General features: G+C 50.1%; 1 protein-coding gene across 3 annotated transcripts; it reads right to left on the bottom strand.

Annotated features, from left to right (window-relative positions):
- Positions 1 to 1,263: 1,263 nt before the first annotated feature.
- LOC131563936 (pre-mRNA 3'-end-processing factor FIP1-like) lies at positions 1,264 to 23,585 on the bottom strand. Of its 3 annotated transcripts, XR_009275332.1 has the most exons (18): positions 23,340 to 23,585; positions 22,527 to 22,566; positions 19,592 to 19,676; positions 18,365 to 18,471; positions 17,593 to 17,651; positions 16,428 to 16,538; positions 13,929 to 14,059; positions 13,096 to 13,220; positions 12,036 to 12,141; positions 10,765 to 10,963; positions 9,913 to 9,939; positions 9,320 to 9,377; positions 8,786 to 8,841; positions 7,580 to 7,784; positions 5,132 to 5,290; positions 2,352 to 2,539; positions 2,008 to 2,132; positions 1,264 to 1,892 (listed from the first exon to the last, which is right to left on the bottom strand). XR_009275332.1 is itself a non-coding variant. In XM_058814161.1 (16 exons), exons 1-16 carry the CDS (start codon positions 23,431 to 23,433, stop codon positions 2,407 to 2,409), a joined length of 1,695 nt encoding a protein of 564 aa, XP_058670144.1. In that variant the 5' UTR covers positions 23,434 to 23,585; the 3' UTR covers positions 1,264 to 2,406. The 3 variants fall into 3 exon arrangements, 1 of the variants encoding a protein (XP_058670144.1); XR_009275331.1 differs by having other exon boundaries at positions 2,008 to 2,539; XM_058814161.1 differs by having other exon boundaries at positions 1,264 to 2,539.
- Between the last annotated feature and the right edge of the window lie 1,643 nt (positions 23,586 to 25,228).

The following is a 25,228-nucleotide window of genomic DNA, read 5'->3' as shown; positions in this document are numbered from 1 at the left end:
AAAATCCCTCAAAAAACTGTAAACCCCACATCCCAACACCACTAAACCTGCAGCAGCTTCCTGCTGCCAAGTACAGATTATTTCCAACACCCCACCTTTACATTTCTCTGATAGTAAAGGCAAATATTTTATCTCCATTTAATGAAAAGAAACCAGTTTAAAACTACTTACCTCAAATTCACAGCTGCTCCTGGCCCCAAAGCCTGCCCCATTTGTGAATATTCTGTGACCTGGGTCCAGCACATTCAAATAACCCAGGAGGAAGGGCAGCCCTGACTGAATCCATGCTGATTCCCCATCCCAGTCCCCCCAGGTGCAGAGTCTGATCACCAAAAACTGCAGGAGCTCTGGCAGAGGGTGTGAACAGCCCTGGAGAGGCACCAGTGACACCTGAGTGTGCAAAGAGGGACAAATGTCCTTGTTTGGGGCCAGCCCCTCCCCTGGGGACAGCATTCCAGTGGAGCAGCATTCCTGATCCAGGCAGGGAAAGGCAGCTCAGAGGGGCTGGGGGCACTGCCAGGCCCCCCTGGCACTGCCCAGGGGTCAGAGCTCCTGGGCTGGAAAATCCAGCAGGTCCCATCCTCAGGCTGGGGCACTGCCAGGCTCCCCTGGCACTGCCCAGGGGTCAGAGCTGTTATGCTGGAAAAGCAGCAGGTCCCATCCTCACCTCATGCAGCTCCCAAGGGAGGCTGGGCAGGGCTCTGGGCCCCTCTGTGCTGAGCAGTGCCAGGGGACACAGAACCAGCACTCCTGAATCCTCCTCACCACTCTGGCCTGCATTTCTCCTCATCTCCTAAAAGCTTTTGGGCACTCCCAGCTGCAGCCCAGCCCTGAGCAGAGGCTGCCAGGAGGATTCCCTTGTTCCTTGCACAGCCAGTGCCAGGAGCTGGCAGTGCTGCAGTGGCAGAGTGCCCAGGGGGCAGTGAGAGATGTTCCCAAATCTGGGCTCACCGAGGCTGCAGAGGCAGGAGCAGCCTGCAGCCTGATCCCAGCTGAGCCTGCCTCAGTGCACACACATTTCTCAGGAGCTCAAGCACATTAAAAAAACTCCATGAAAACCAAACCCAGCAGAAGTCCCAGTTCTCCTCCTCCTCCCCTGGGCTCTGCAGTTCCAAACCATCACTGCACTGTTAAATGCTGAACCCAAACCCAAGGGCTCCCCTGGCACAGGTTGGGCACTTCCCAGCACACTCAAGATTTCCAAGATTACAATACCAAAAAATACAGAACATTATATTCAGAACCATATTATTTTAGGACAAATATTTCAGACAGTTTAAATAACAAGTCAAAGGAAAATGAGACATTTGTGGACTCACATGAACAGAAGGGCAGGAACCTAATGACCAGACAGACAAAAACCCCTGAAAATTATTTCCCCTGTTCTTCCCACCCAGAAACATTTCTGTTGCCCCTTCCCCAACCAATACTAAATCCAAAGAAACTTTGGAATTTGACTAAATTTATTTTGGGATTTAAGGGAAAGGAATGCATTGGACAGGAGTGTTGGTGATACCCAAATAGAAACACCAGTCCCACGAGGGGAAACTGCCAACGGGGACTTGGTGTTCTCTACTGTACTCTAGGTTATTCAGTCAACTCTTAGTAAAAAAAGGAAATAAAATAGTTAAGTCAAAAGGAATTAAAGAGAAATTCATGCTCTTGCTGTGGATCTTCATTGATTCCCCACGCAGGGGTGTAACATGACAGAACTACCTTTGCAATGGATAAAAAACCAGTTTTGGAGTCTCTGCACACGCTGTGTGAACGCCCTCAGCAGCTTCTGGAAGCTGCCACATCCAGGCAGGCCCCTGTGCCCACCTGGAGCAGATCCTGCAGCTCCTCCTGGCACACCCAGCTGGCCACGGAGAAATCAGAAGCTGATTTTGTAGCTACAAAGAAATTTATTCAGGGATGAGACTTTTCACTACTGGACACCAGGCTCTAAGCTGGCTCCTGGATCTAAGTCACGCTGTTCTTTGGACAATAAATTCAAGTTGCACTTACTGTCCTAGTTCTGAAAAAGGAATGATGATGCCAAGAAGAACCAAGAACTATGACCTAATTGCATTAGTTTCAGCTGAAGCCATCTTCCATCAGAAACCATAGGATCTGATACACCAAAGTTCTCCCTAGGGATGTGGATGAGTAGAGTAGCTCAGTGCTTTGTAACTAGTACTGCTGTATTGTCTTGTATCAAAAACAAACAAAAAAAGGAAGTTTAAGGGCACGTGCAGCCTCAGCTCCTGAAGCACTGCTGGCTGTGCCCCGGCTCGCCCAGTCAGCCTCTTCCCTTGGAAAAAAGTAAAAAATAATGATAAAAAAAAATCACCCCCCAAACAAAACATCACCAATTCCATGCTGGTTCCACAGGAGAGTTGCTGCCGAGGGCTGTGGGGGCCTGGCTCACTCCTTGGTGTCCTGCTCCTCTCCCTCCTGAGCCCCGTCCTCGCTGGCCTCCTTCTCCTCCTTGCTCCGCTTGTTCTTTTTGTGCTTGTGGCGCCGGTGGCTCTCGCCCTCCTCGCTCTCGTGCTGCTTCCTGAGAGGGAACAGGGGACAAAGTGACACCAGACACAGCCCTGCCACAGCAGGGACCAGTGCTGGGCACAGGGGCTTTGATCCCCACCAATGGGAGCCACCTCTGCAGTGCCGAGGGCACGGCGGGGATTTTTGGGATGCATCAGCACTGCCACACTGCCAGTCACAGACACTGCCACTGCCACACTGCCACTGTCACACTGCACAGCCACTCCTGGCAGTGTCCACAGGCAGCACTTTGCTATTATTCTACTCCTGAGTGAGCCCCAGCAATTCTGACACAGCACAGAGGTGAAGTCCTAAACCCAAGATATGTTTGAAACTTTCACTCCTCTGAAGGTGTGTGGGAAATCCCTGGAGTAGAGGCAGCAAAGGGATCAGTGGAGTGAGAGAAATGTGGGTTCCCCATGGGAGGCAGATCCTGTTCCTGCTTTTGCTGACTCACAGCTGACCTGGCTCTTCACTGGCTCTTTGGAACTCCCTTATCTCTCCCAGTTTCTCAGATGTAGGTGATAGCTGGGGATGTTTACCCAGGGTTTCTGTGATGTGGGAGCAATCCCAGGCACAAGAGGCCTGAGCAGGCTGTGCATGCCCTGAGCCTGTGCCCTGCCAGCTGCTCCATGCAGCCAACACAGCCCCAGAGCAGCTCTGCTCCCACCAGGAAAAGGGCAGAGCTGGTCTGGCCCCCCCCCAGGAGGAGATTTTCTGCTGCTTCTCTCACAGGTTCAAACCACAGGAGCTGACTGTGGTGTGAAGGTGGCAGAGTTAAAGCACAGCCCAGAGTACAGGAACAAGTAGATAAATTTATCCCAGGATAAACTGTGACTGTGCAGGCACAGCCCCACGAGCAGGGACAGCATCAGGTGTGCAGAGCAATTGTTAGCACAGCTGGAATTCCAGTTCAGCAGCAGACACTGAACTGGCTCAACCTGGCTGAAAAGCTCCTGGCTTCAAGTTATTTTCTGGCTGGTTTAATAAATGGTTTCACAGCCATTAAAGGCAAGAAAAATAGGGAAAAATAAAAGGCTGCTGCCTCTCCACAAAGCACCTTCAGCCACCTCGTGGCCGATGTGTCAGTGGCTTATGCTGGGACACTGGCAGTGTCCTTTGAAAGCAGCGTCAGTGATTTCCTGCAGACTGCTCAGTGTGCAGGAAGCTGGAAATGAATGAAACCCTTTCATCTGCAGTGCCTCAAACAGCCTCAAACCTCAGTGTGCCTCAAGCAGGGAATACCAGAAGGTTTGGGTTGGAGGGGACCATGGGCTGGGATTCCTACAGTGAGGTATCTACTCCAAGGTTTCAATTCTGAGGAGAGGAAGCTGAGAAATAACCCTAAAGCCAATGGCTTGTTTGTCTGATACCAGCTCAGCTTCCAGTTGCTCTGTATTAAGTTTTGATTATGGTCTTAGTCCTTCTTCCCATCATTTTGCTTCCAACCCTTTAGCAATAGGTCCTTCCTTGAAAACTTACTCATCTCCTTAAGGATAAAAACAGCCTTTTTCCTCCAGTACCTACATAGGAGTTTTTCTGATACCAGCTTCAAAATAAGGATAATTACCTCCAGAGCTGACAGGAATTTCCCCTAAAAGCAGGGAGTTGACACATCAAGAAAATGGAGCAAGAACAAGTCATTAATGAGATGTGGAGTGACACAGGACCTGAGCAAAGGATCTGTCTCTGCTCTGCTGGGGACTGCTCTTCCAGGAAGATCATCTGTTGCAAATCCATTTTCTGCACAAAAGCTGTGATTTCAGCACATGCTGCTGTGCCCCAGAACTTCCACCTTGGTGCAGACCATCACCCCCTCACTATCAGGCTCTGGGCAAGAGCTCAGCTCCTCCTGCTCCGGAAGCAATTTCTGATGGCAGGCAGAAGAAGTTCTTCACAGAAGGAGTGAGTGGGCATTGGAATGGGCTGCCCAGGGAGGTGGTGGAGTCACTGGAGATGTTTAAGGAAAGGCTGGATGTGGCACTCAGTGCCATGGGCAGGGTGACAAGGCGGTGCTGGGTCACAGACTGGACTCGATCTTACTTTTCCAACCTGATTGATTCTGTGAGCTCTGCTCTGGTGTACAGGAGCAGGAGGACCAAAAGCTGATGCTGCTGTCATGGCCTTGCACCTCCTTTGTGTGTGCTTTCATTAACATGGCAGCTCTGCTGGGAAGCTGAGCCCACTGAGCACAAACTCAGCCCAAAGCTCTCCTTTCCCTGTCCCAGAGCTTCCTCCTGCCCACAGCTCTCAGACAGAGGGAGCAGGGATGAGCCAGGCTGCCATCCCCCCCAGAACAGGGACTGCCCACTGACCTGAGGGAGGATTTGTGTTTGCTGCCATTCCCCCCCAGAACAGGGACTGCCCACTGACCTGAGGGAGGATTTGTGTTTGCTGCCATTCCCCCCCAGAACAGGGACTGCCCACTGACCTGAGGGAGGATTTGTGTTTGCTGCCATTTTCCCCCAGAACAGGGACTGCCCACTGACCTGCGGGAGGATTTGTGTTTGCTGCCATTCCCCCCCAGAACAGGGACTGCCCACTGACCTGCGGGAGGATTTGTGTTTGCTGCCATTTTCCCCCAGAACAGGGACTGCCCACTGACCTGCGGGAGGATTTGTGTTTGCTGCCGTCGTCCTTGTCGCGGTGGCGGCGCTCGCGGTGCCGCTCCTCGCGCTCGCGGCTGCGGTCGCGGCTGCGCCGGTAATCGCGCTCGAAGTCGTAGCTGCGCTCGCGGCTGTAGTAGCGGTACCGCTCGTCGTCACTGGGGGGACAAGGGACACGTGGGCACAGGGACACCGGGCAGGGATCGGGGGTGCTCCTGAACCACCGCACCAGGAGCACACACGGGCACACACCGCTCTCCTCCATCGCTGCCTCCCTGCTGCTGGGTCCCTCGGCACAGACACACCGATAACCTCCCATCCTTTGGTGTAACAATCACACGCACTCATTTTGTGAGTTGTAGTCGCTTTGTGTTTCAGAATGATAAACTTTGTCTGACTTCATACATTGCTATCTTTTGCTGCATGCTGAACAACATGTTGATTTGCCTTCTCTTTGCTTTGTTTTTTTTTTTTTTCAATATCTAATACTAGTAGGTCAGAGGAAGCTCTGAGCCTGCTATTCTGGGTGATTTTTTAAAGCAAAAAGCACATCAGCATACGGGATTTTATCTTATTTACCTTCTTATTTTAAAACAGCATTAACTGCAATAAGGTATTAAAAATATTTTTATTTTCTGAGCTGCCCTTACTGGCAACCTTCTTTCAGTGAGCCCCTCCCAAAGGGGCTGGTTCAGGAACTTCTTTGCTCTGGTTAGTTCTCATTATTTCTTTCTCCTTATACTATCTTGTTTCTACTTAAGCTTCACAGTGTCTTTTTTCAGTTTTTCTTCACACACAGATCTCTGGGTGGCAGGTATCAAATGTGACCTTCTACACATAAGCTTTAAGATCTCAGGTTCTGAACTGGCTTGATCAGGACTTTCCAATTTACACTTAAGGCACAGAACAGTAATACATAGAGCTTCTCACAAACTTCCCCACAAGCTCAAAACATCAAACTGTGAATGCAGCTTTGTCTGCACCCCTCTACCTGCTCAAAGCACCTCATTCAGTCCCCAGGAGTGGGCAGGGTGTACCCCAAACTGAGACAAATCCCACACTCCCCTCTACATCCCCCTGGTCAACTTCTGAAAGCCAAAATCTGAAGGGTTAACAGTGCCCCTGTGGGAACAATACTCAAGACCTGGGAGAAAGGACGTCACAGACATTGTTCTGACACTCCTGGAAACAAGCTGGACAAATAAATGTGCAGGATCAATCAGCTGGGAGTGCCCCAAAGGACTGCAGGGCCACTTGCCCTGCTTTGACCTGCACCAGGGTGCTACAAACCTGCCAGAAATGCCAGCAATGTGCTCTGGAGTGCTGATCCCAGGCCTTGGCTCCAGCATGGACCAGGAATTGGGGGAGTCTGAGCTCTTCCAATTTTAGCAAGTTTGTCTTCTGTTCTCTTCCTCCCCCCTCCCATCCACAGTGCCCAAAAGCTTATAAAGAAAAAAAAATAGAAGCACACTGCCCTGTTTGCTCCCTCGCTGGGCTGGGAAGCTCCCCAGCAGGAAGTACCCAGTGCCAGGAATGCACATTCTGATCATGTTTTGAATGATTATTGGCATTTCTGAGCCTGGAGCCTGCAAAACACCGACACAGCTGCTGACTGAACACCAAAGGGATGGGTTTGGGAAGTGTCTGCAGCCCAGCCTCCACCTTAGATGAACACAGGGAGGCTCCAAGGCTCCTGCTTTCCCCCAGGTGCTCCCAGCACTGCTGTCAGCTGAGGCCACAGCAGCTCCCACCAAGGTGGTCTCTGCAGTCCTGCTCCCATTTCCTGGCTGACTCCCAGGGAATGGCACTCCCAGCCCCACAGGAGAGCAGAGCAGGCTGTTTGTCCTTTGATCTGACAGCGACATTTAGAAGACAAGAAGCAGCAGCTCCTGCAGCCAGTGCTTCACACTGAGCTGTGAAACACTGAATAAACACAGAGGGGCTATTTCATTGACTGGCCTCTGGGAGAGCAAGAGGAACTGGTTCTGCTGGATTTAAACAAAAAACCCAGACCCAGAGACAGGAAATCAGCCAGTGGCACAGCTCCCTGTCTGTGCTGCAGTTATTGATCCAAAGGAGCTCTTCCCCAGGCATTACAGAGAATTCAGCTGGTGTCCTCTATACCTGCCCTGAGATGGCCCAAGGCTGCCAGGAGCACAGGAGGGCACCACTAACTTGTATTCACTGGAGGTGGGGGCAGCACTCACTTGTACTCACTGCAGGTGGGGCAGCACTCACTGCAGGTGGGGCAGCACTCACTCGCTGCACTCACTGCAGGTGGGGCAGCACTCACTCACTCGCTGCACTCACTCACTCACTCACTCACTCACTCACTCACTCACTCACTCACTCACTCACTCACTCACTCACTCACTCACTCGCTGCACTCACTCACTCACTCACTCACTCACTCACTCACTCACTCACTCACTCACTCACTCACTCACTTGTTGTATTCACTGGTTGTTGGGGTGCGGTCCCGGTCCCGCTCTCGCTCCCTGTCCCGTTCCCGGTCTCGCTCCCGCTCCCGGTCCCGCCTGGAGCCCGAGTACTCCCAGTGGCTGCTGCTGGAGCTGCTCGTGCCCTTGTCCACCGTGGTCACCCAGGGCGTGTGGGACGTGGAGATGGGGGGGTAGCTGATGAAACCTGAATCTGCAGCCAGAGAGCAGAGCCCTCCATCACCCAGAGCATGGCCAGCACCCCCTCTGTCCCTCCCTTCCCAAAGATCCCCCTGGCAGCAGAGCTGGATCCCAGGCGACCACTGCCCAGCTCCCTGCTGTCCTTCCCCTTCCTCTCCCAGCAGTTTGCTAAGAACAGGGAACTCCTCCCTGGGGAAGGCACAAGAGCAGGCATTTACAGGCAGCACTGCACAGCCTCTGTCAGCCCTGGGCTCTGGGCACCTGTACAAAGTCCCACCTCCCACCAGGTACCTTTTGCTCTAGAGTGGCACCTGGGGAGGGCCAGCAGTGAAGGATGTCACCAGAGCCACCAGCATTCCCCAGGCACAGGTGGCCAGCTGGACTGGTGAGGTCATATCCCAAAGCAGGGCCACATCAGGCAGCACTGCAGGCTCCTGTCCTTGGGAAGGGCTGGCACTGCCACTCCCCCAGCCCTGTCCTGCAGGGAGGCTCTGCAGGGCTGCTCAGCACAGCCAGGAGCCACTCCTGGGCACTGCAGGACTGGGAGAGACCTGGGGCTGCAGCAGGGAAGGGAATCTGCTGAAATCCTGGCACTGCCTCTCCCATTGCTAAAGCACAGGAGATGGTGCCTGTAGCAAGGAGAGGGTGAAGTGGGGGAGAGATTCAGAAACTCAGGGAAGAGATGCCAAGCTCAGTCGCTGTGGATGGTTGTGCTAATCCCTGAGGGTGGGGAAAAGGGAGAATATGAGTGAGGGTGAGCACATGTGTGTGCAAACAGGCGGGAGAACACACTGAACACACTGCTGAGGCTTCTCTGTGCTGGGGATCTGCCCTGGGTCACAAAAGTGCATCCCCACACCTGCCCAGCACTCAGAGCACACACCCAGCCTGTGCTCCTGGCTGGGACCCTATGGGCACAGCAAGGCCTGGAGCTGGAGCAGCCATGGTGAGGGTCAGCCCCAGAAAGGCCAGGGCAGAGAGAGCAGCAGTGGATGTGTCCTGCCCCGTGCTCACCTGCAGAGTTGTAGCCAAAGGGAGGTGGCTGCCTGTTGTTGTAGCTGGCTGGCTGCCTTTGGGAGAGAAAAGGGGGTGAGTTACTGACATCAGGGACCCCACAGCTCTGCCTGTGCTGCAGCTTCACCCTGTTTTTCCTGGAGATCTGTGGAGTATTCTTATGGGAATCCCACTACCAGAAATGCTCAGGGGTTTTGCCACAGCTTCCAAACCTGCCATAATCCCACTGCTTGCCCTGGGAAAGCACCACTGCTCACAATCTACCTGGAGCACCTTCAGAGAAAGCATCTGCAGTAACAAATCATGCCATGAACTACTCTAGGCTTTACCTAGATTTTACTGGCTCCTTCCTGTGCCTTGAATATGCCAAATCCAGGTGAATGCACAGAGGATTCCTGGCAGACTCTGCTCTCCCCCACCCCAACTCAAGCCCAGACCATGCATCCCCAGCACTGATTTTGGACCTGTTCTCCTCCCCCCCTCCCTCCAGGGCAGCTGCTCCCATGCTGTGATCTTACCCAGGTGTGGTCTTACCCATCCAAGGTTGGGATGAGGAGAGCTGGTGGTGGTGCCAGAGGTGGTGGGAACAGCCCTAGACACACAAGGGTAAATCAGCACAAGATCTTGCAGCTTCATGACTGCTGTTCACAGTTAAAAATCATTAAAGCATCTTTTTACTCTAAACAAGGCCCTGTTTAAAATGGAATAATTTTCCTTCAGGATAGCATCTCCTCCCCAAATTCACACCTTAAAGCTCTCTTAGTTTTCTAGGGATATAGGAAGAAAAATAAAGCAAAAACTACCTTCTATTTTGGCTTATAAATAATGAACATAAGATTCATCAAGGAGTAGCAATTAACTCTTACAGCCCTAGGAAGGAAAAGTGGTTCTTGGAATGCAGACATGTTCCATTCTCATCAGAATATAACAATCAAGTTATTCTGACCTCCAGATTTGTGTCAGAATAGAAGATAAGCAGCTCAGGTTCAATGCTCAGTTGGAGTTTATTAATCTTAAATTAACTGTGCTCTAAACTGGTGCCATCCTATTTCATGTTACTTAGTCCAAATGCTCTGAACCTGTGTGATCAAAATTGCTGCTGTTAGTAAGAACAAGGTAACACCTACCTGGAATTGGACCTGGAGGAGGCAGGCCTGTGGAAGTAAGCAGGGAAAACAAGTGAGGACAACAAGGAAAGCCACTCTGTACTTCATGGACTCTCTGTACCTCAAGCTAAACCTCAAAGCCCAATTTTGAATAAATCTCACACAGGAGAAAACAGAGGAGGAGAAAAATTGGTGCTACTAAGCAGGAATTAGCCTATAAATGATATAATTTTCCCAAACAATCTCTTTACCTTTATAATTTAAAATGTTGCTGGGGAACTCCTTTTCTGAGTGTGAACACAAACAATTGATTTGGTTTTCAGAACAACTGAAGGAGCTGGAGAGGAGAACCTGCTGCAGGTCCCACTCCAGTGTGTCCAACTTGATTTTGCCAAGCAATTTTAACTAAGGCAGCAGGAAAAACTACCATGGAAAAGTTACTGGGGAAAAGAACCATTGAGTGCTGCAGCAAATCCTCCTCAGGCAGGAGTCCCTGCATGGAGTGCTCCTGGTGCTGCTCCAGGAGCAGGAAAAGCACAGAGTGTGGCCTCTCACTTCAGTCTGGTGTATTTAAGCAAGAATAAAGAGAAACAGGAACCTGCTTCTTGACATTTATCAATAAAGCAAATGGATCAGTAGCACTGGAAGGTTCCTTCAGGGAAACAAAGCTCAGTTTTTTCTTCAAGGACCAGCTGCCATTTTAAAGTATTCAGGGCAAATATTGAATAGGCTGATGGAGACTAAACAAAGGCTGGCCAGGGGTAGGGATCTGTTCCCTGAGTGCTCCCCCATCCCATGGCACTGAACCACTAAAGCTCTGCTTTGCCCCAAGCCTGGGACATCCCAAGTGAGGTTCCACGAGTGAGCACATACCTGGAGGATGCAGGGGAGGTGGAACAGAGGTCACAGGAGGAGGAGGGTGCAGGAAGTGAGGAGGAGGAGGCCCGGCCAGCGGGGGAGGCGGAGGCCCTGCTGGTGGAGCAAACGGCTGCTGCTGCGGAGGCTGCTGGGGCTGGGAGGGCTGCTGGGGCTGCTGGGGGGGCTGGGGCTTGCTGCCATGGTCTCCCAGCACCTTGGGGGCACAGGAATGAAAAGAGAGTGTTTTAATCCCTCTGCTCCTGCAGCAGGGCCCTCACAGTGCTGGCAGCATCACCACAACAGGACTGTGGCAGTGCCTGAACAGTGACCAAAACACAGAGGCACGACAGTGACCTGAAGTGCAGCTGGCAGTGCTTGTGAGGGGGAGGAACAACAAACAACCCTTTCCCAGCAAATTCTGTCTCTTAGGCAAACTCTTCTTGTTGGCAAAATCTGGAAAACTGACTACTAAAAAAATAAATGGACCAAAAAACCATAGAGAAAAACCCAAGGAACTGAGCCTAGGAAGGGAAAGGTTCCATGTTTAGGTTTTTCTGGAAAGTTAGCAGAGTTGGCAGGAGAAAGGTGGTTAAGAGAAGGGGGCTTGGCAGATGGTCCTCAGACCCTGCAGCTTCCTGCCTAGGAAGCAACCAGAACATTATGGTCACACACTGGGCAGGCAAGCCCAGGACTGGGATTAGCTTTAAACCCAGGCTTTCATTTCTTAGAAGGGACAAGATCCAATAACACAGGCCCAGGCTCAGTCTGAGGTGTGGGCTGCACCAACTGATTTGAGACTAAATGTTACTTTAAAGTACAGAGAAACACCAGGCCCAGGTACAAACCCTTCACTGCATATTTGAAGATTCCAACCCAGAGTGGAAGGGAATAACCCACAGAAGATTCCCAGGTACAAACCCTTCACTGCATATTTGAAGATTCCAACCCCACACTGGAAGGGAATAATCCACAGAAGAGATTCCCAGCTACACATTCCTAGGAATACTTTGGGAGGGCTGATGATGAAAGAACTCAGGCCTTACCATTCCAAAGGGAAGACTGGTCTTTAAAGGACAAATCTGACTGTTGGCAAGACCAAGCTTTTAAGGCAGAAATTAACTGAGCCTGCAGAGGGAATGATCCATGCACACACCTCAAGAAGGTCAATGCAGTACCTGCCGCTCTGCAGGTATGAGCTGGGAAGTCAGGAGCACACAGACATCTGCCCAGGGTTCACCAGAAATGCAGTACAATCAGGAATTTGTCAAGGCTTGCAGGGGTTTTACCTGGATGGGGTTCTCCTCCGAGGCGTGCTTGTCCCGGCGTCTCCCTTCCACCCTGCGGATTGTGCCTGCCTGGCCCCCGATCACATCAATGGTCCCCCCCAGCTTCCTGGGACAAAGCACAGGCACCTTGTCAGCCTCAGAAGCACCACAAGGAGCAATGTTCCCTGCTGTCAGCACATTTCTTTCATGCTTTCTTTCCCACCAGGGAAACATCTCTCAAATGGGGATGAGGAGCCAAGGAGAAGCCCGTTTGCATTCCTGAACAGCTTCCCTCTGAGCAGGAGTAGGTTTGGGCTCTCTGAGCATACAGAAATGTCACCCAAAGAACCACCACAAACAGGTATAAAAACAGGGATTACACACCAGGACAGAAATGCTCCCAAAATGCCCAAATCCAACAGACTGAGCAGAGCTTTAATGCTCATCCTTGAGGCACAGAGCTGGTTCCCAGGCAAGGGGTAAAGGTGGGATGCAGGGCTGCTTTCTGCAAGGCAGGTGTGCAAAAGCTGTTTTGTGAACGAAGCAACAGAAACACCCTGAGCCCATAGCTCTGGCTCGGCTGGTGTGTTCTTCTGAAGCTTCTGATAAAACCCCATTGATCTCCTAAGGGTCAAATGGTTTCCCCAGCAGAGGCTGCCCCTCAGAATGACTCAGTTGTTCTACCACACATCCAGCAGCGTCGCACACAGGCTCAGGAACCAACAGCTCCTCTTATCCTCTGCCAAACTCGTAATCCACTTCCACTTGAGGAGGCAAAGATTAACATCGTGGGAGGAGGAATAAGCCAAGCAAGCACAAGCAATGTCAGCAGTGTGAGCCCTCAAAGCTGAGGTGTTTGCCTGGCTCCTTCCACTCCCAGAGATGTGTCCCATCAGCTGGGATCCAGTGCCAAGGAGGGGGGAATGGACAGGCAGGGGTTGCACTGCTGGAGGTGACACTGACTGAGTGACCACAGCAGCTTCCTGCCAAGCTTAAAAGCTTCTCTTTGAGGCTTGAGGAGACTCAGATGTGGCCCAGGTGGTTCCCAGGTGCCCCCATGAAACACAGGCTCCTCTCTTACCTGTTGGGAGGAGGCCCAGCCTTCATTCGTCCTCCCACCAGAGCCAAGAAGTCTGTTTTGAACTCTGTTTTGATGATGCTGCTTTCCACTTCTTTTTCAGCATTTCCTGTTCTTCCCTGCTGAACCTATGGAAGGAAGTAGGTAACATATGGTGTTGTGGCCTTCTTTCAACTGAATGGAGCACCAGAGATTAACCCTCAGCAAAAGAAAAGGAACAATCACAGCAACCTATTCTTCAGTCAAGGCACAGCCATTTGGGTCAGTTAATGGCCATTCCAGCCTCAGCCTGCTGCCCACTGTCTCCCACCAGAAGCTCTGTTATAAGTTTATTAAACTCATATCATTTTCCATGGAGTCACTAAGTCCAAGCTGGAATGAGCAATACTTGTACTGACAATTTGGCTGAAGTTCTGATGGCCACCATGGACTCCTGCAAGGCTGATGGCCAAGGCAGTCTGCAAACACAAAATGCAGCCACACCACTGCAGCAGGCTCCAGCAGTAAGCAAAACAACCCTGGGGGCTCAGTTCCCCTCCCTGCACTTCTCTCATCCAGAGGGCTTTCCAAGTCAACTGGAAATTCACTCCAGTCTTGCTGCTGTAGTGGTTCAAACTTGCCAAGCTGATGGAACTACTCCTTCCTCACTACTCCTTCCTCAGAAAAGATTTCCAACAGAAATTTACTCTTTAAAGATTCATTTTTGGATTTCTGCTTGCTGAAAGCTCACAGAACAGCTCAGAACTGAGGTATCTCCTGCTCTTACACACTCATCTCTGTGACTACAAACACAATCCCAGTTTTCCTGGAGCCAGGACAGGAGTCACATCACCCACCGTGATCTTGTTCTCAGTGCTGATGGGAGGAGCAGGGTCCAGCCCCAGCTGAAGCCGCCGCTGCTTTTCACAATAAGCTTTCCATGTTTCTTCATTGAATCCATAATTAAAGTAATCAGAAAGATCAGCACCTGGCAGAGGGAGCAGGAGTTAGCACAGAGGTTCTGCACATTTGCACTCTCAAGCTGTCCTTTAACTGCTTTTATAAAGGGTTAAGGCAACAAAAATTTTCCAGAGAGCCCCTGTGCCTTCCCCTGTCAGCTGTGGGTGCCCCAGAGCAGGAGACAGTGGCTGCACCTTGGGTGGGAAGGGAACGTGGCCTGAGCAGCAGGGGGACCCCTGGGACATCAGGACAGCAGTGGGACACACAGGACAGCAGTGGGACCCCCTGGGACACACAGGACAGCAGTGGGACAAACAGGACAGCAGTGGGACCCTCTTGGACACACAGGACAGCAGTGGAACCCCCCTGGGATACCCAGGACAGCAGTGGGACCCACTGGAACACACAGAACAGCAGAGGGATCCCCTGGAACACACAGGACAGCACCTCCACAGGCCATTGGGAGCTCCCTGCAATCACTTATTCACCATTTCTTCCAATTGTCCACATGAGCTGAGTGCTGGGCACAGCACAGGAATGACAGTTCCAGCCCCCACCACAAAAATGGGGTGGAGCCACAGAACCTTGTTCCTGGCAGAATTAAGCCCACACATTCCCCTGCTGACCATCACTGCCTTTGCTGTTTTGAGAGGAGATTCTGGGGCTCACCCATTTCGTGAAAGGCAGCTAAAGTGGAAGGTTTTTATTGATGCATCCCAGACTACACAAGTAATTACAGCTCAGTCACAACCCTAGTTAACCATCCCAGAGTGTTATCTCCCACTGCCAGCCTCCTGTGCAATGTGCTAATTCAGCACGAGCACCTCTGAATAACAGAGGTGACCACAAACTGCTTGCCAAGAGACCTGAGGTGCAGAGGGGCAATCCCAGGTGCAGGAATTACAGGAGCACCCTCCCACTTCCCAGCACTACAAAGCACCTCCTGCCCTGCTGAGGTGTCCCTCAAACATCCCCCATGCAAAGATATTCCTACACAGAGCAACTCCAAAACAAAGAGCTGCTACAAGAGCGAGGCAAAACTCTGCCCAAGCTTGGTTTAAGTGTGAGGTTTAAGCAGTGAGGCTTATCTCCTGGGCTGGCCACTTCCTGCTGTACCACCCAAACATGCAAACTGCATCCACACCGACTCAGCAACACAACATTTACTTGTGGATTTTATCAGCTTCTAGTTCAGACCTCTATCAGCTCTTCCACACAGGATTGCTCCTTCCACTCCCTCACTCAAAGACATAACAAGCTGCTGAACAATTAACTGTAAAGGATGTAAACTTGAAAGGCTGTTGAGTAATGAGCTACTTGCTATCTAAAATAAACTTACAGACCACACAGCTCTGCAGAAATCTTCCCTCTACTGCATTCCAACACTGTTTTAGGGCCAGCTGGCTCTACTCTGGTCCAGGGATGTCAGCATGGCCACAACATGTCCACGCTTTAGCTTTGAACTTCACTGCATTCTTTCTAACTCATTTTCTTCCCATTCCCCTCTGTCTCACTTCGAATCAAGGAGAAATCCCTGCAGAAGAAAAGCTTCAGTTCCAGTCTGCCTGCACTATCTGCAGGGTGTTTCAGTGCTGGCTTGGTACCTGGCCATGCCCATGGAGCTTTCAGCACTGGAGTGGGCAGTAGGTACCCAGAGCACAGCACAGGCAACCTCAGGAAAGCTCTACTTACTCAGCACAGCAATATTGCTGAAAGATAAATAAAATACAGGGGCTGGCAGGGAGAATAATGATGGCTCAGAAAAGGCAAGTGGACTTTTTCTTTCAGTTGACATTTAAATCAGAGCACATTTTATGAGTAGCACAGCAAAAATCTGGATGTCTAGTTCCTTCAATTACTTCTGTATCAGAAGAAAAACAGCAGCTGATTTGTAGCATCCTACAGCTGTAAGAGGAGAAATCTCCTTCATATAAATAAATGTGGGCAACCCCAAATGAGGAGGGACCATAGGGACAACTCTGGGCCTGGCCTGGGGACACAGAGCAAGCTCCTGCACAGGAAAAGGAAAACAAATATCAACAACCAAATCCTGACCCCACTCAGCTGCCTTTAAGGCCAAACATTATTGGACTGGTATCAGTGCAATGTTCTCAGGAAGCAGGGAATTAATAAAATAGACCATTAAAAAAAATAGCTGTTCCCTGTAGGAAAGTTCAATTACTAGAATAAATGCAGCCCAATTTAACATAGCCATGGCTTGTTCAATCAGTAAATGCCATTGACTGTCTAGCCAGGCAGCAGAGACTGAGCAACACACATTGTTCCAGCTTCCCTGTTCCCTGGCAACAACAAATGGACAGAAATTACATGTGGAAATCAAGAGACACAACCAGAACTGCAGAAAATATTTACCACAAGGAACTGTGAGGCCTCACCTGGTTTCCTCCACGGTTTGTCTTCAAATGAATCCAAATCCACTTCTATCACAGGCAATCCATTTATATTCCCTGCGGCATCCAAGTCAATACCTTTGGGCTGCAACTTGGCTTTGGGGAGAGAGGGACTGTTACAACTTTTATTGCAATGCCTTTAATCCACTCATTTGCTCAGCAAATTATTGCAGCAAAAACAAAGCACTGCAGTGAATTAATCACCGGGTTTACAGCACGCAGGTAACCACAATCAGCTTTTTAATAAAAAGGACTCCAGTCACTCCATAAACAAACAGGGTGTGCAGCACCTGCAGCTGAACAGCAGAGAAGCAAATTCAACCCAGATTGGTACTACAGACAGAGTAAATCATTAGGACATGCATGAAATTTACCCCAAATGAAAATAAAATGAAATTATTTTTCTCCCCAGGCAAAGTACCTATTTTCCCCTCCCAAGACAGACACATTTTCTCATAACAAGAGACTTTTTCAGGATTACTCTTTAGCAGACTAACAGGAGTTTGCAAAAATCTTTCAGGTACAGAACCTACAAAGGGAATTTGTTCTTATTTTCTCAATCAGAAGAGAATTCATTTGGATAAAGCAATTAGTCCAAGGGATAGATGAAGCCCATAAAAGGACAGTCTCACACATGTGGAAGGACAGAATCCCAGACTCAATTTACAGTAGAAAATAAACTGAATTGGTTGTGGAAACTAAACTAAACTGGTGTGGAAAATTTCAGCAGCCAAATAAGCACAGCTGTTACTCAAGGTCAGAGTTTGTTTCTTTTAGCATCTCACACTGCAAGTGACTCAAGACACTGAGTTCCAGTCCTTCTCCACAGCTGCAATGCTCAGCCCCAGTGCAACAATATATTTTAGAAATATTCTGGGGTTTTACTATAAAACTATCAATCAATACATTTTTTCCTAATTTAAACAGAATTATAATCACCTTGCTCAGTGATGGGTAATTAAATCACTCCATTGCCTCCTGTCCCCTCACACTGTGCTAGAGGCACTGATATTTAGGAAATGCACTTCCTATTGCTGGTTTGCACTAATTCTATATTCTTTTAAACAGAGCAAAATTTGCAGCTGCTGCAGCTGTCAGTGCCAGGTAAGTGAAATACTGGAAAAGTGAAGGATAAAAATAACAGCAGTACCTGAAGCTGATGCTCCATAGCCTCTACCCGTTTTCAAGTTTAGATTCATAGGAGTTCCCCTATTGGAAAAGAATCACTACATTGGCATTTGAACAAATTACTTGGCTAAAGATTCTCATGCAAAATATATTCAAGCCCTGACACCCTTCAGGAGATGCTTTAGTTCACCTGGGTTTGCTATTCAGAGTCATCCATCAGAGTGAAACCACCTCTACAACAAGAGAAGGAAATTATCCATAAAGGGGAAAAATTAGAATATGCAGCAAAGCACAGGTAAGTCATTTGTGTAAGAGGAAGGCTGCTAGCAGCAAGCAAAATGCTCTCTCATTATTTTTATTCAATGCACATTAGGCAGAGTTGTAGAAAGTATAATTTCCTGCTTCTCAAATCCAGCCTTGCCATTTCTGAGCCATAAAAAATCAGACAGCTGGAAATTAGTAAATTCACAGTTTATGCAAATTTTTAGCAGTACAGATTTGGTTCTGGAAGTTTTCACAGATGAGTTAAACAGAACTTCCCACTTTTGATTTTGCCCCAGGGAGCCCAGGAATTAGTAAATTAATTTCCCAGCAGCAGCCCCATGGATTATCATTCCCTTTTTACAGATGGATTCTCCAACAAGCAATTGCAGGGCAGAGCTGTCCCTCAGCTCCTGAGCCCACTGTGGTGTTGTGGCCACTGGTGCCAGCAGCCAGAGCAGCTCTCAGCCCATCCCTTTCCATGGCCCATGCTGGATCCCTCAGCCCCAAAGCCCACCCCCAGCAGTACCCACATGTAGGACGGCGCTCCCGTTTTGATGTTGCCGATTGTGACCTTCACATCATCGTCATCGCTGTCACTGTCACTGTCATCCTCATCATCCTCACCACTGGGAAGGGCCTGCAACAGCACAGCCACACAGCAGCTCATCAGTACACACAACTTGAGAATTCTCCAGCACAGCCAAATCTCAGGAAGCTTCCTGAACAGCCTCCAACAATGGGCAACTCCCACAGAGAAACTCCCCTGTCCTTTGAAGATTTGGCCCTACGTGAAATTTGGGGTGATATCTGTGAAGCCAAGGAAAGTTTAGCTCAGTTCTAAGAATTTCACCACGTCCCTCAGTTCTTTTTGAGAGTTGGGGCTTTTCTGACACACCTCCTTCACAAGGGCCATGGTCAAAGTACACCACCACAAATGAAAACCACCAAAATACATTCACCAGGTTTCACCTAAGAACCTCAAGGCAAATATTCTCTCACCACAACTTCTGTGGTAGGGAGCTGCTGAGGAGTTTGGTTTGGCTGATTTAGCACAATCAGACCCCAAGACACTTCACTTTAGAGATTTGACCCCGGTGCAACCCCAGTGCTGGGCACAAAAGTAAAGGAATAGAAAAAGAAATCTTCCAGCAAGTGCAGCAAGTGCAGTTTTGTGAGAAGCACAAGGTGAATTAGCACCTCACCCCACATGAGGAAGGCATCCCTCACCCTTCCTCCTTTTCCACAGCATGTGGGTCTGTCAGAACCCTGCATGAACCCTCTTGATGTGGCAGAAAACAAACCATCAAAGAGTCCAGGAGAGAAGGGTGGGGAGAAGCAACCCTCCTCCTCCTCTTTCAGCACTGAGCCACCAGATTGTGTTGTCAGAGGTCTGAGCCTGAACCAAAACTGATTCCCAGCACCTTGGGCTTTCTATCCCAGTGTTTCCCATATTTTACAGGTCCTTGAAAAGTCACACTGAATACTGAGCTGGAACACATCGTGTTCTGCTTTTCCTACCAGACTGCAGCATCAGAGAGCCTGATCTGCCTCCTGAGAGGGTTTGAGCAGAGCCTGCACCAGGGTTCCCTCCCCACCACTGGAGGCAGGATGACAAGACAAGGCTGTTTCTGGACCTGGCTTTGGGCACGGCTGGCAGCACACCCCAGCACTGCAGACACCAGGGATCTCTGCACTCCCTGCTTGTCCCCAGGAGTGCTGAGAAGCACAGACATCCCCAGGCACAGGGGGACACCTACGTGCTGGGCCACGTCTCTGTCCTCGCTGTTGACAGGCCGGCTCTCCTGGGGAGCGTCCTGCAGAGGGTGAGCAGACTCTGGGTGCCTGCACGAGGGGACAGAGGAAACAAAGTGACCATGACACACGAGAGAAAGTGAACAAGCACAGCCTAGAGAGTCACTACAACGAGTTCTAAAGTCTTTGACTTTCACACAGTGCTTTATTCTCCTTGTGTGCTTGTTCTGCTGGCATTGGCTCAACTACCTGACAAAAAAAAAAAAAGCATCCTCCTGGCTTGGCTTTGCTTTTGCTGGGAAGAATCAGTGTCACACATCCAGAGAGCACCTGACAGCACTCAACAGCTCAGTGGCAGCTGGCTCAGCTCGGATTTGGCACAACCACAACCGATAAGAATAAGACCATAATAAGCAAAATTTCACCTCCTCCTTAAGGATGCTAATAATTACACATGCATTTAGTCAGCAGCAAAGGCATCTGTCCCAGAGAAATTAAAGAAAGAGTGATTTTAATGTTTCTACAAATAGTTTACAGTAAGTAGTTAAAATTCCAAAAGGAAAAGTTATGGGAAAAATTATGCACCTGTTCTTCTCACTCATTACAAATTAGACCTGATGAAACAATGGTCAGGCTTGGATTTAACTCCAGTTTAGGAGTTTGTACAAATGTTAACATTGTTTATTGCACTGGCCAAGCAAGAAAGTGGAATTGATGTACACATACTAGAAAAGAGTGTGCCAGGTGTTACAGAATTGAAATACAGAGAGCTCATCTGTCTCTAATGTCACAGGTAGAGCTCAGCAGAACTTCAAAATAATTTTTGAGTTTTTTTCAAGAGAGACAATCAGATCAGCCCAAGCCAAAGAAACCCAATTCTCCACCAGTGCTTTGTGGAGCTGCTATTAATTTAAAATCCCACACTGGACAACAAACATCCACAGGATTGTTTTCAAAAATGAACAGGCAACATCTCACAGAATCCAAACACTGGTCACATTAAAGCCACTTCAGTGACATGAGACACCACACAAGAAAGGCAAAATGACACAACTCAGCTGTTACTGAGTGTAAAACAAAGAACAAACACTCTGAGCATAACTGAAGCCCCATTTTGGGGAAGTCCCATACACAAAGAAATTCATCAGGTATCAAAAAGAGGGCTGAAGGTTGGGCAGCTGACCAAGCACAGGTGCCAGGGGTGCCAAGTTCCTGATGTGACACCTGCACACACTGGCAGATATAAAGGGCAGCCAGGATGTCAGAGGGAAAATCAGCCCCCAGGTATTTCCATGCTGCAGACACAGGCTGGGACATGAGGACCAAAGCAGGGACTGGAGAAAATCTCTCTGATGGATTCAAAAACTTTTTGCCCAATCCAAGGAACTCAGCATTGACCTCCAGCCTGAATCTCCTTAAAACTCTGAGATTCTGTGTTCAGGAGGAGTGACAGGTGTTACCTTCAGCTTCAAGTCACAAGAAGCATCTGTGGGTGTGCATTAAAATGTATGAACTGGAGTTCAGAGAGACACCTGGGAACCAGGAGCCTTTCCTAACCTCTCTCCTTCCCAGGAAGGAAGCAGCTGACAGGTCCCCAGCATTGGCTGGGCACAGAAAAACGTGGCAGAGATTTCACCTGCCCAGAATGCCAACAGAATGCTGGGCACTGCTGGCAGCACAGCATCCTGCTGGCCTCTACCACATCCCTCAGGCTGGGGAGTGTCAGTGATGCTGCATCCCAAATTCTGCAGATTTCTGCTCCCTGGCTGGGACAAACACTCCAGACAATCAGCAGAGCATCCCTGGAGCTGCAGCTGCTGACAGCAGGGCTAACAAAGAGTCATTTTTCTTAAAACACCCCACAGCTCTTCTTTTAGGTAGATTCTCATTGTGCAATGAAGAAATATGGGGGAAAAAAGTAAAAAAGAGGGGAAAAAAAAGGACAGCCAGCATGGCCACTAATATTCCTTCTCCCTACATTTTGCAGTTACTGGGGACAGTTGCTAGAAATTCAGATTTTTAGTCCTGCTTGTAAAATAAAATTACATTCAGATGAACGTGACAAGCAACAGCAGATTTATGTAAAGCAGCTGTACATTTCTGTCTAAAAGTTGTTCCTCCTCACAAAACTCATTTGATGTTTTTAGGTAACAATTTACCATGTATTTCACCACTTGCTTATTTGAACAAGCTTTCAGATTCCTTAGGCACAGAAGTAGGACAGTACCTGTAACAACCTCAGCATTCCAAACACAATCTACAATGACAATAAACCCCAAACTGAACTTTGGAAGGGGCTGAACACACACAAGCCCAGTGTGTTCAGAAAACCAAACCTTCTGAAAAATGTTACATTTAAAATGGCAAACAGGTAAAACTGTGCTGAGACCAAGCTCTGCTGGTGCAAAACACACAGCTACAAATGGAGAGAGAATACAAGCCAGGAATAACACAGAAAGCCAAACTGATGCTTGGTTTTATCTCCAAGTCTTACCCACACCACTTGACAGATCTCACAGAATGTGCTGGTTTGAGCAGCTCAAGATTTTAAGCCCAGCTCAAGGTTTTGACCATTCCCAGACTAAAGAACAGGCCAGTTTTACCAAGGCCAGCCTAGCACAAAGCCAGTCCTCAGGGCATCATTCTTCCCAGGGAATTGAACTGGAAAAGAGATCTGGGTTGAAACAAATTGCTGAGAGAAAAAAAGGGCTAAAAGTTAGTTCTAAATCAAACCAGTCCACTCATCCAGTTCAGCTTCCACATCCATAAATGCCTGCCACCCCCATGGGGGCAGCTGGGGATGATCCCATGGGATGGGGAAAGGACAGGCTGCTGTTCCTGGCAGCAGCACTGCTCCAAAGCCCCCACCAAGCTCTGCTCAACAAGGCTCAATCTTTACACCATGTATTGTTATAGTGAATAAACAGCCTCAGGACTCACCCAGAAATTGGTCCATCTTCTTGCTTACCAGTGGTGTCATCTGCAAAAACAACAGTAAGAACAAAGGAATTATTCAAATGAAAGGAAAAAAGCTAAATTCAAGCACAAAAGGCATCAGAGGTACAGAAATACCCAGAAGTCCCAAGGCACTGTAACCCCAACACTCTCTTTTCAACAAAGTTCAACCAGAAATGGAACAACTAAAAATCAACCCAACCCAACAAACACCATCCATCTGCAGAGGTGATGTCTCACACCAAACCAAATTCAAAATGTGTATCCTAATTCTCAGAGAACAGAGACAACTATCAGATAGGAACTGAAGTCACCTATCAAGGTCTTTATATAGAATTTTAACGTTAAGGGAAGAAGCAACATTCGTGTGCAAAGCCTATGGGAAGGACAAAGACGTTTCAATAAAGTCCTGTGGTTTATACCGGCCACATCCCAGCCCCGTTAGCCATGGGTTTCACAAGGTTTGGGTGATTAGCGAACTCAAACTCTTAACAAAGCATCTCGTTAACCTCCCTGCACCAGTGTTATTGATGAAAGGACAATAACACACCGCCACCCGCCCACAAGAGCCGCTCAAGCGCTCCTGAGGGGAGGCCGGGGGCGGACGCGGGTCCCTCTCCGGGCCCGGGGGCAGAGGCCGGTCCGTCTGAGGGGGCCCAGGGAGAGATGCCCGTCCCTCCCTCCTTCCCTCCCTCCGCGGGGCCGCCCCCGGTCCCGCACGGCCCCGCAGCCGGGGGCGGCCCTGAGGCGGGGCCGGGCCCGCTGCCGGCCGGGCCCCGCGCTGCCCGCGGTACCTACCCCCGTACAGCCAGTGCTCCTCGTCCTCCTCCGCCTCCAGCGGCGCCGCGCCCGACACGGCGCTGGCGGCCGGCGGCTCCAGCTCGGTGGCCATGGCGGCCGCGGGGCTGCGGGGAGCGGCGGCGGGAGGAGGAGGAGGAGGAGCGGCGGCCCCGCTCGGCTCCCGCCGGGCCCGGGCGCGGCGCTCGGGCGGGGGTTCGGCGGCCGCGCTACGGCGCCGCCATTGCTCCTTCTATGGCGGGAGGGGGGAAGAGACCCCCGGCGTGGGCGCGCAGGGCCCCTGAGCCGCCCGCCCCGCGCTGCCGGGCCCTAGAGTCCCCCGCGGTGCTCCGCCGGGCCCTAGAGCCGCCCGAGCGCCCCGCAGGGCCCTAGTGCCGCCGGCCGCACGGAGCCGCGCTGCCGGCCCCGCCGGGCCCTACCGCCGCCCTCAGAGCCCCGCCGGGCCCCGGCGCCGCTCGCCCGCCAAGCCCGCCCCGCCAACCCTGCGCGCGCATGCGCGGTGGGAGAGCGCGGCCCTGCCCGGGGAACGCTCCGCTGAGGGGATTGGGGGCTCTCGGCCCTCGCCGCGGGTCGCGCCGCGCTGAGGCGGCGCGGAAAGGAACGCAGAGCCCGAACGGCCGCTGTGGCCCCTCCCGCTCGGTGCTGCCCGGGAAGGCCGTGAGGAGTCTCGCAGGATTGCCGAGGAGGCGCCGGGAAGCACAGAACGTCGCTCCGTGTCACGGCTGTCAGCGCAGCGCTGCTCCCGAGCGGCTGCGGACACATTCGGGTCTGTCTGGGTGCGGTTTGCACCTTCCAGCTCCTCGGTGAATGCTGAACTTCAGGGCCTGGAGATGCAGCGCCTGAGGCTCCTTCTGCAGCTCCACCGGGGAGCTCCTGTCTGAGCATCCCCCTCCCCTCTCCCGGAGTCCTTACCTCCATCAGCATCACAGGGAAACTTAGAGCAAGCTGATTTTCAGCAGTAATTCTCACAAAAAAACCATAGAGAATCCTGAAGCAAGTTACCTTTTCCATGCACTAAACAGCTCCAGAGAAATTCCGGATTGAAGTGCTCCCCTGCAGTTCCGGTGGGGCTGAGGTGCATTCCTGCTCCTTGTGCCCTGCTGGACCCTGCAGTGGGAATGCTGAATGAATACTCACCGTGGGAACTGGAATTGGACATCCAAAAATCACCGTGGGTTGATGAGACCCCTGGTTATAGTGATGAGAACCCCTGGTTAATACCAGTGAGATCCCTGGTTATACCGATGGAGCCAGGTTAACTCTGCAGAGGTGGGAAAGTGCTGCTCACCACCAGGCCTCAGCAGTGCCTTTCCATTTTCCACTCTTTTCCATGTACAGCAAAACCCAAAATTCCTTTTGCTACTCTGTTCAGGCACTTCACGGTCAAAAATGTCCAAGGAGATCATTGTAGAAACTCTGGAGAACCAGTAGTTTTCAGTTACCCCTCCAGGCTTGCACACCATATAATTTACAGTAAATACACATCAGTCATCACCTTTTGATTAATATTTGCCTTTTAATTTCAAATTCTTATTAATCTGAGAGCTACTGTAATTCCTCTTTCCAATTTTATTACCTATCCCATGGGACCAGCGCTGTTGTGAAGAAGTGTTTCTTTTCTAGCCAAAATCTCAGGTTATATTTATCACTGAATACAAAAATACAAACCTAGTTCCTGCAGAAATTTTAATTTACTGCTCAAGAAAGGCTACTATAGATAATAAGGTTTACATAAAGACTGTGAAATAAAACGTGAATATATTGGAAGGATCATTACCTAAACACATTCAGTGATTAGGGAAAATGTAGAATTCAGCAGGTTAGCCCAGACCCAAATCTGCTGTTTGCATGTTTATAAAATAACCAGATGTAAATCAACCAAGTCCAGG

This window comes from Ammospiza caudacuta, chromosome 14 (assembly GCF_027887145.1).
Source record: "Ammospiza caudacuta isolate bAmmCau1 chromosome 14, bAmmCau1.pri, whole genome shotgun sequence".
NCBI lineage: Eukaryota > Metazoa > Chordata > Aves > Passeriformes > Passerellidae > Ammospiza > Ammospiza caudacuta.
The sequence above is the reverse complement of the archived record's forward strand: the minus strand, read 5'-3'. Positions and strand labels throughout refer to the sequence as shown.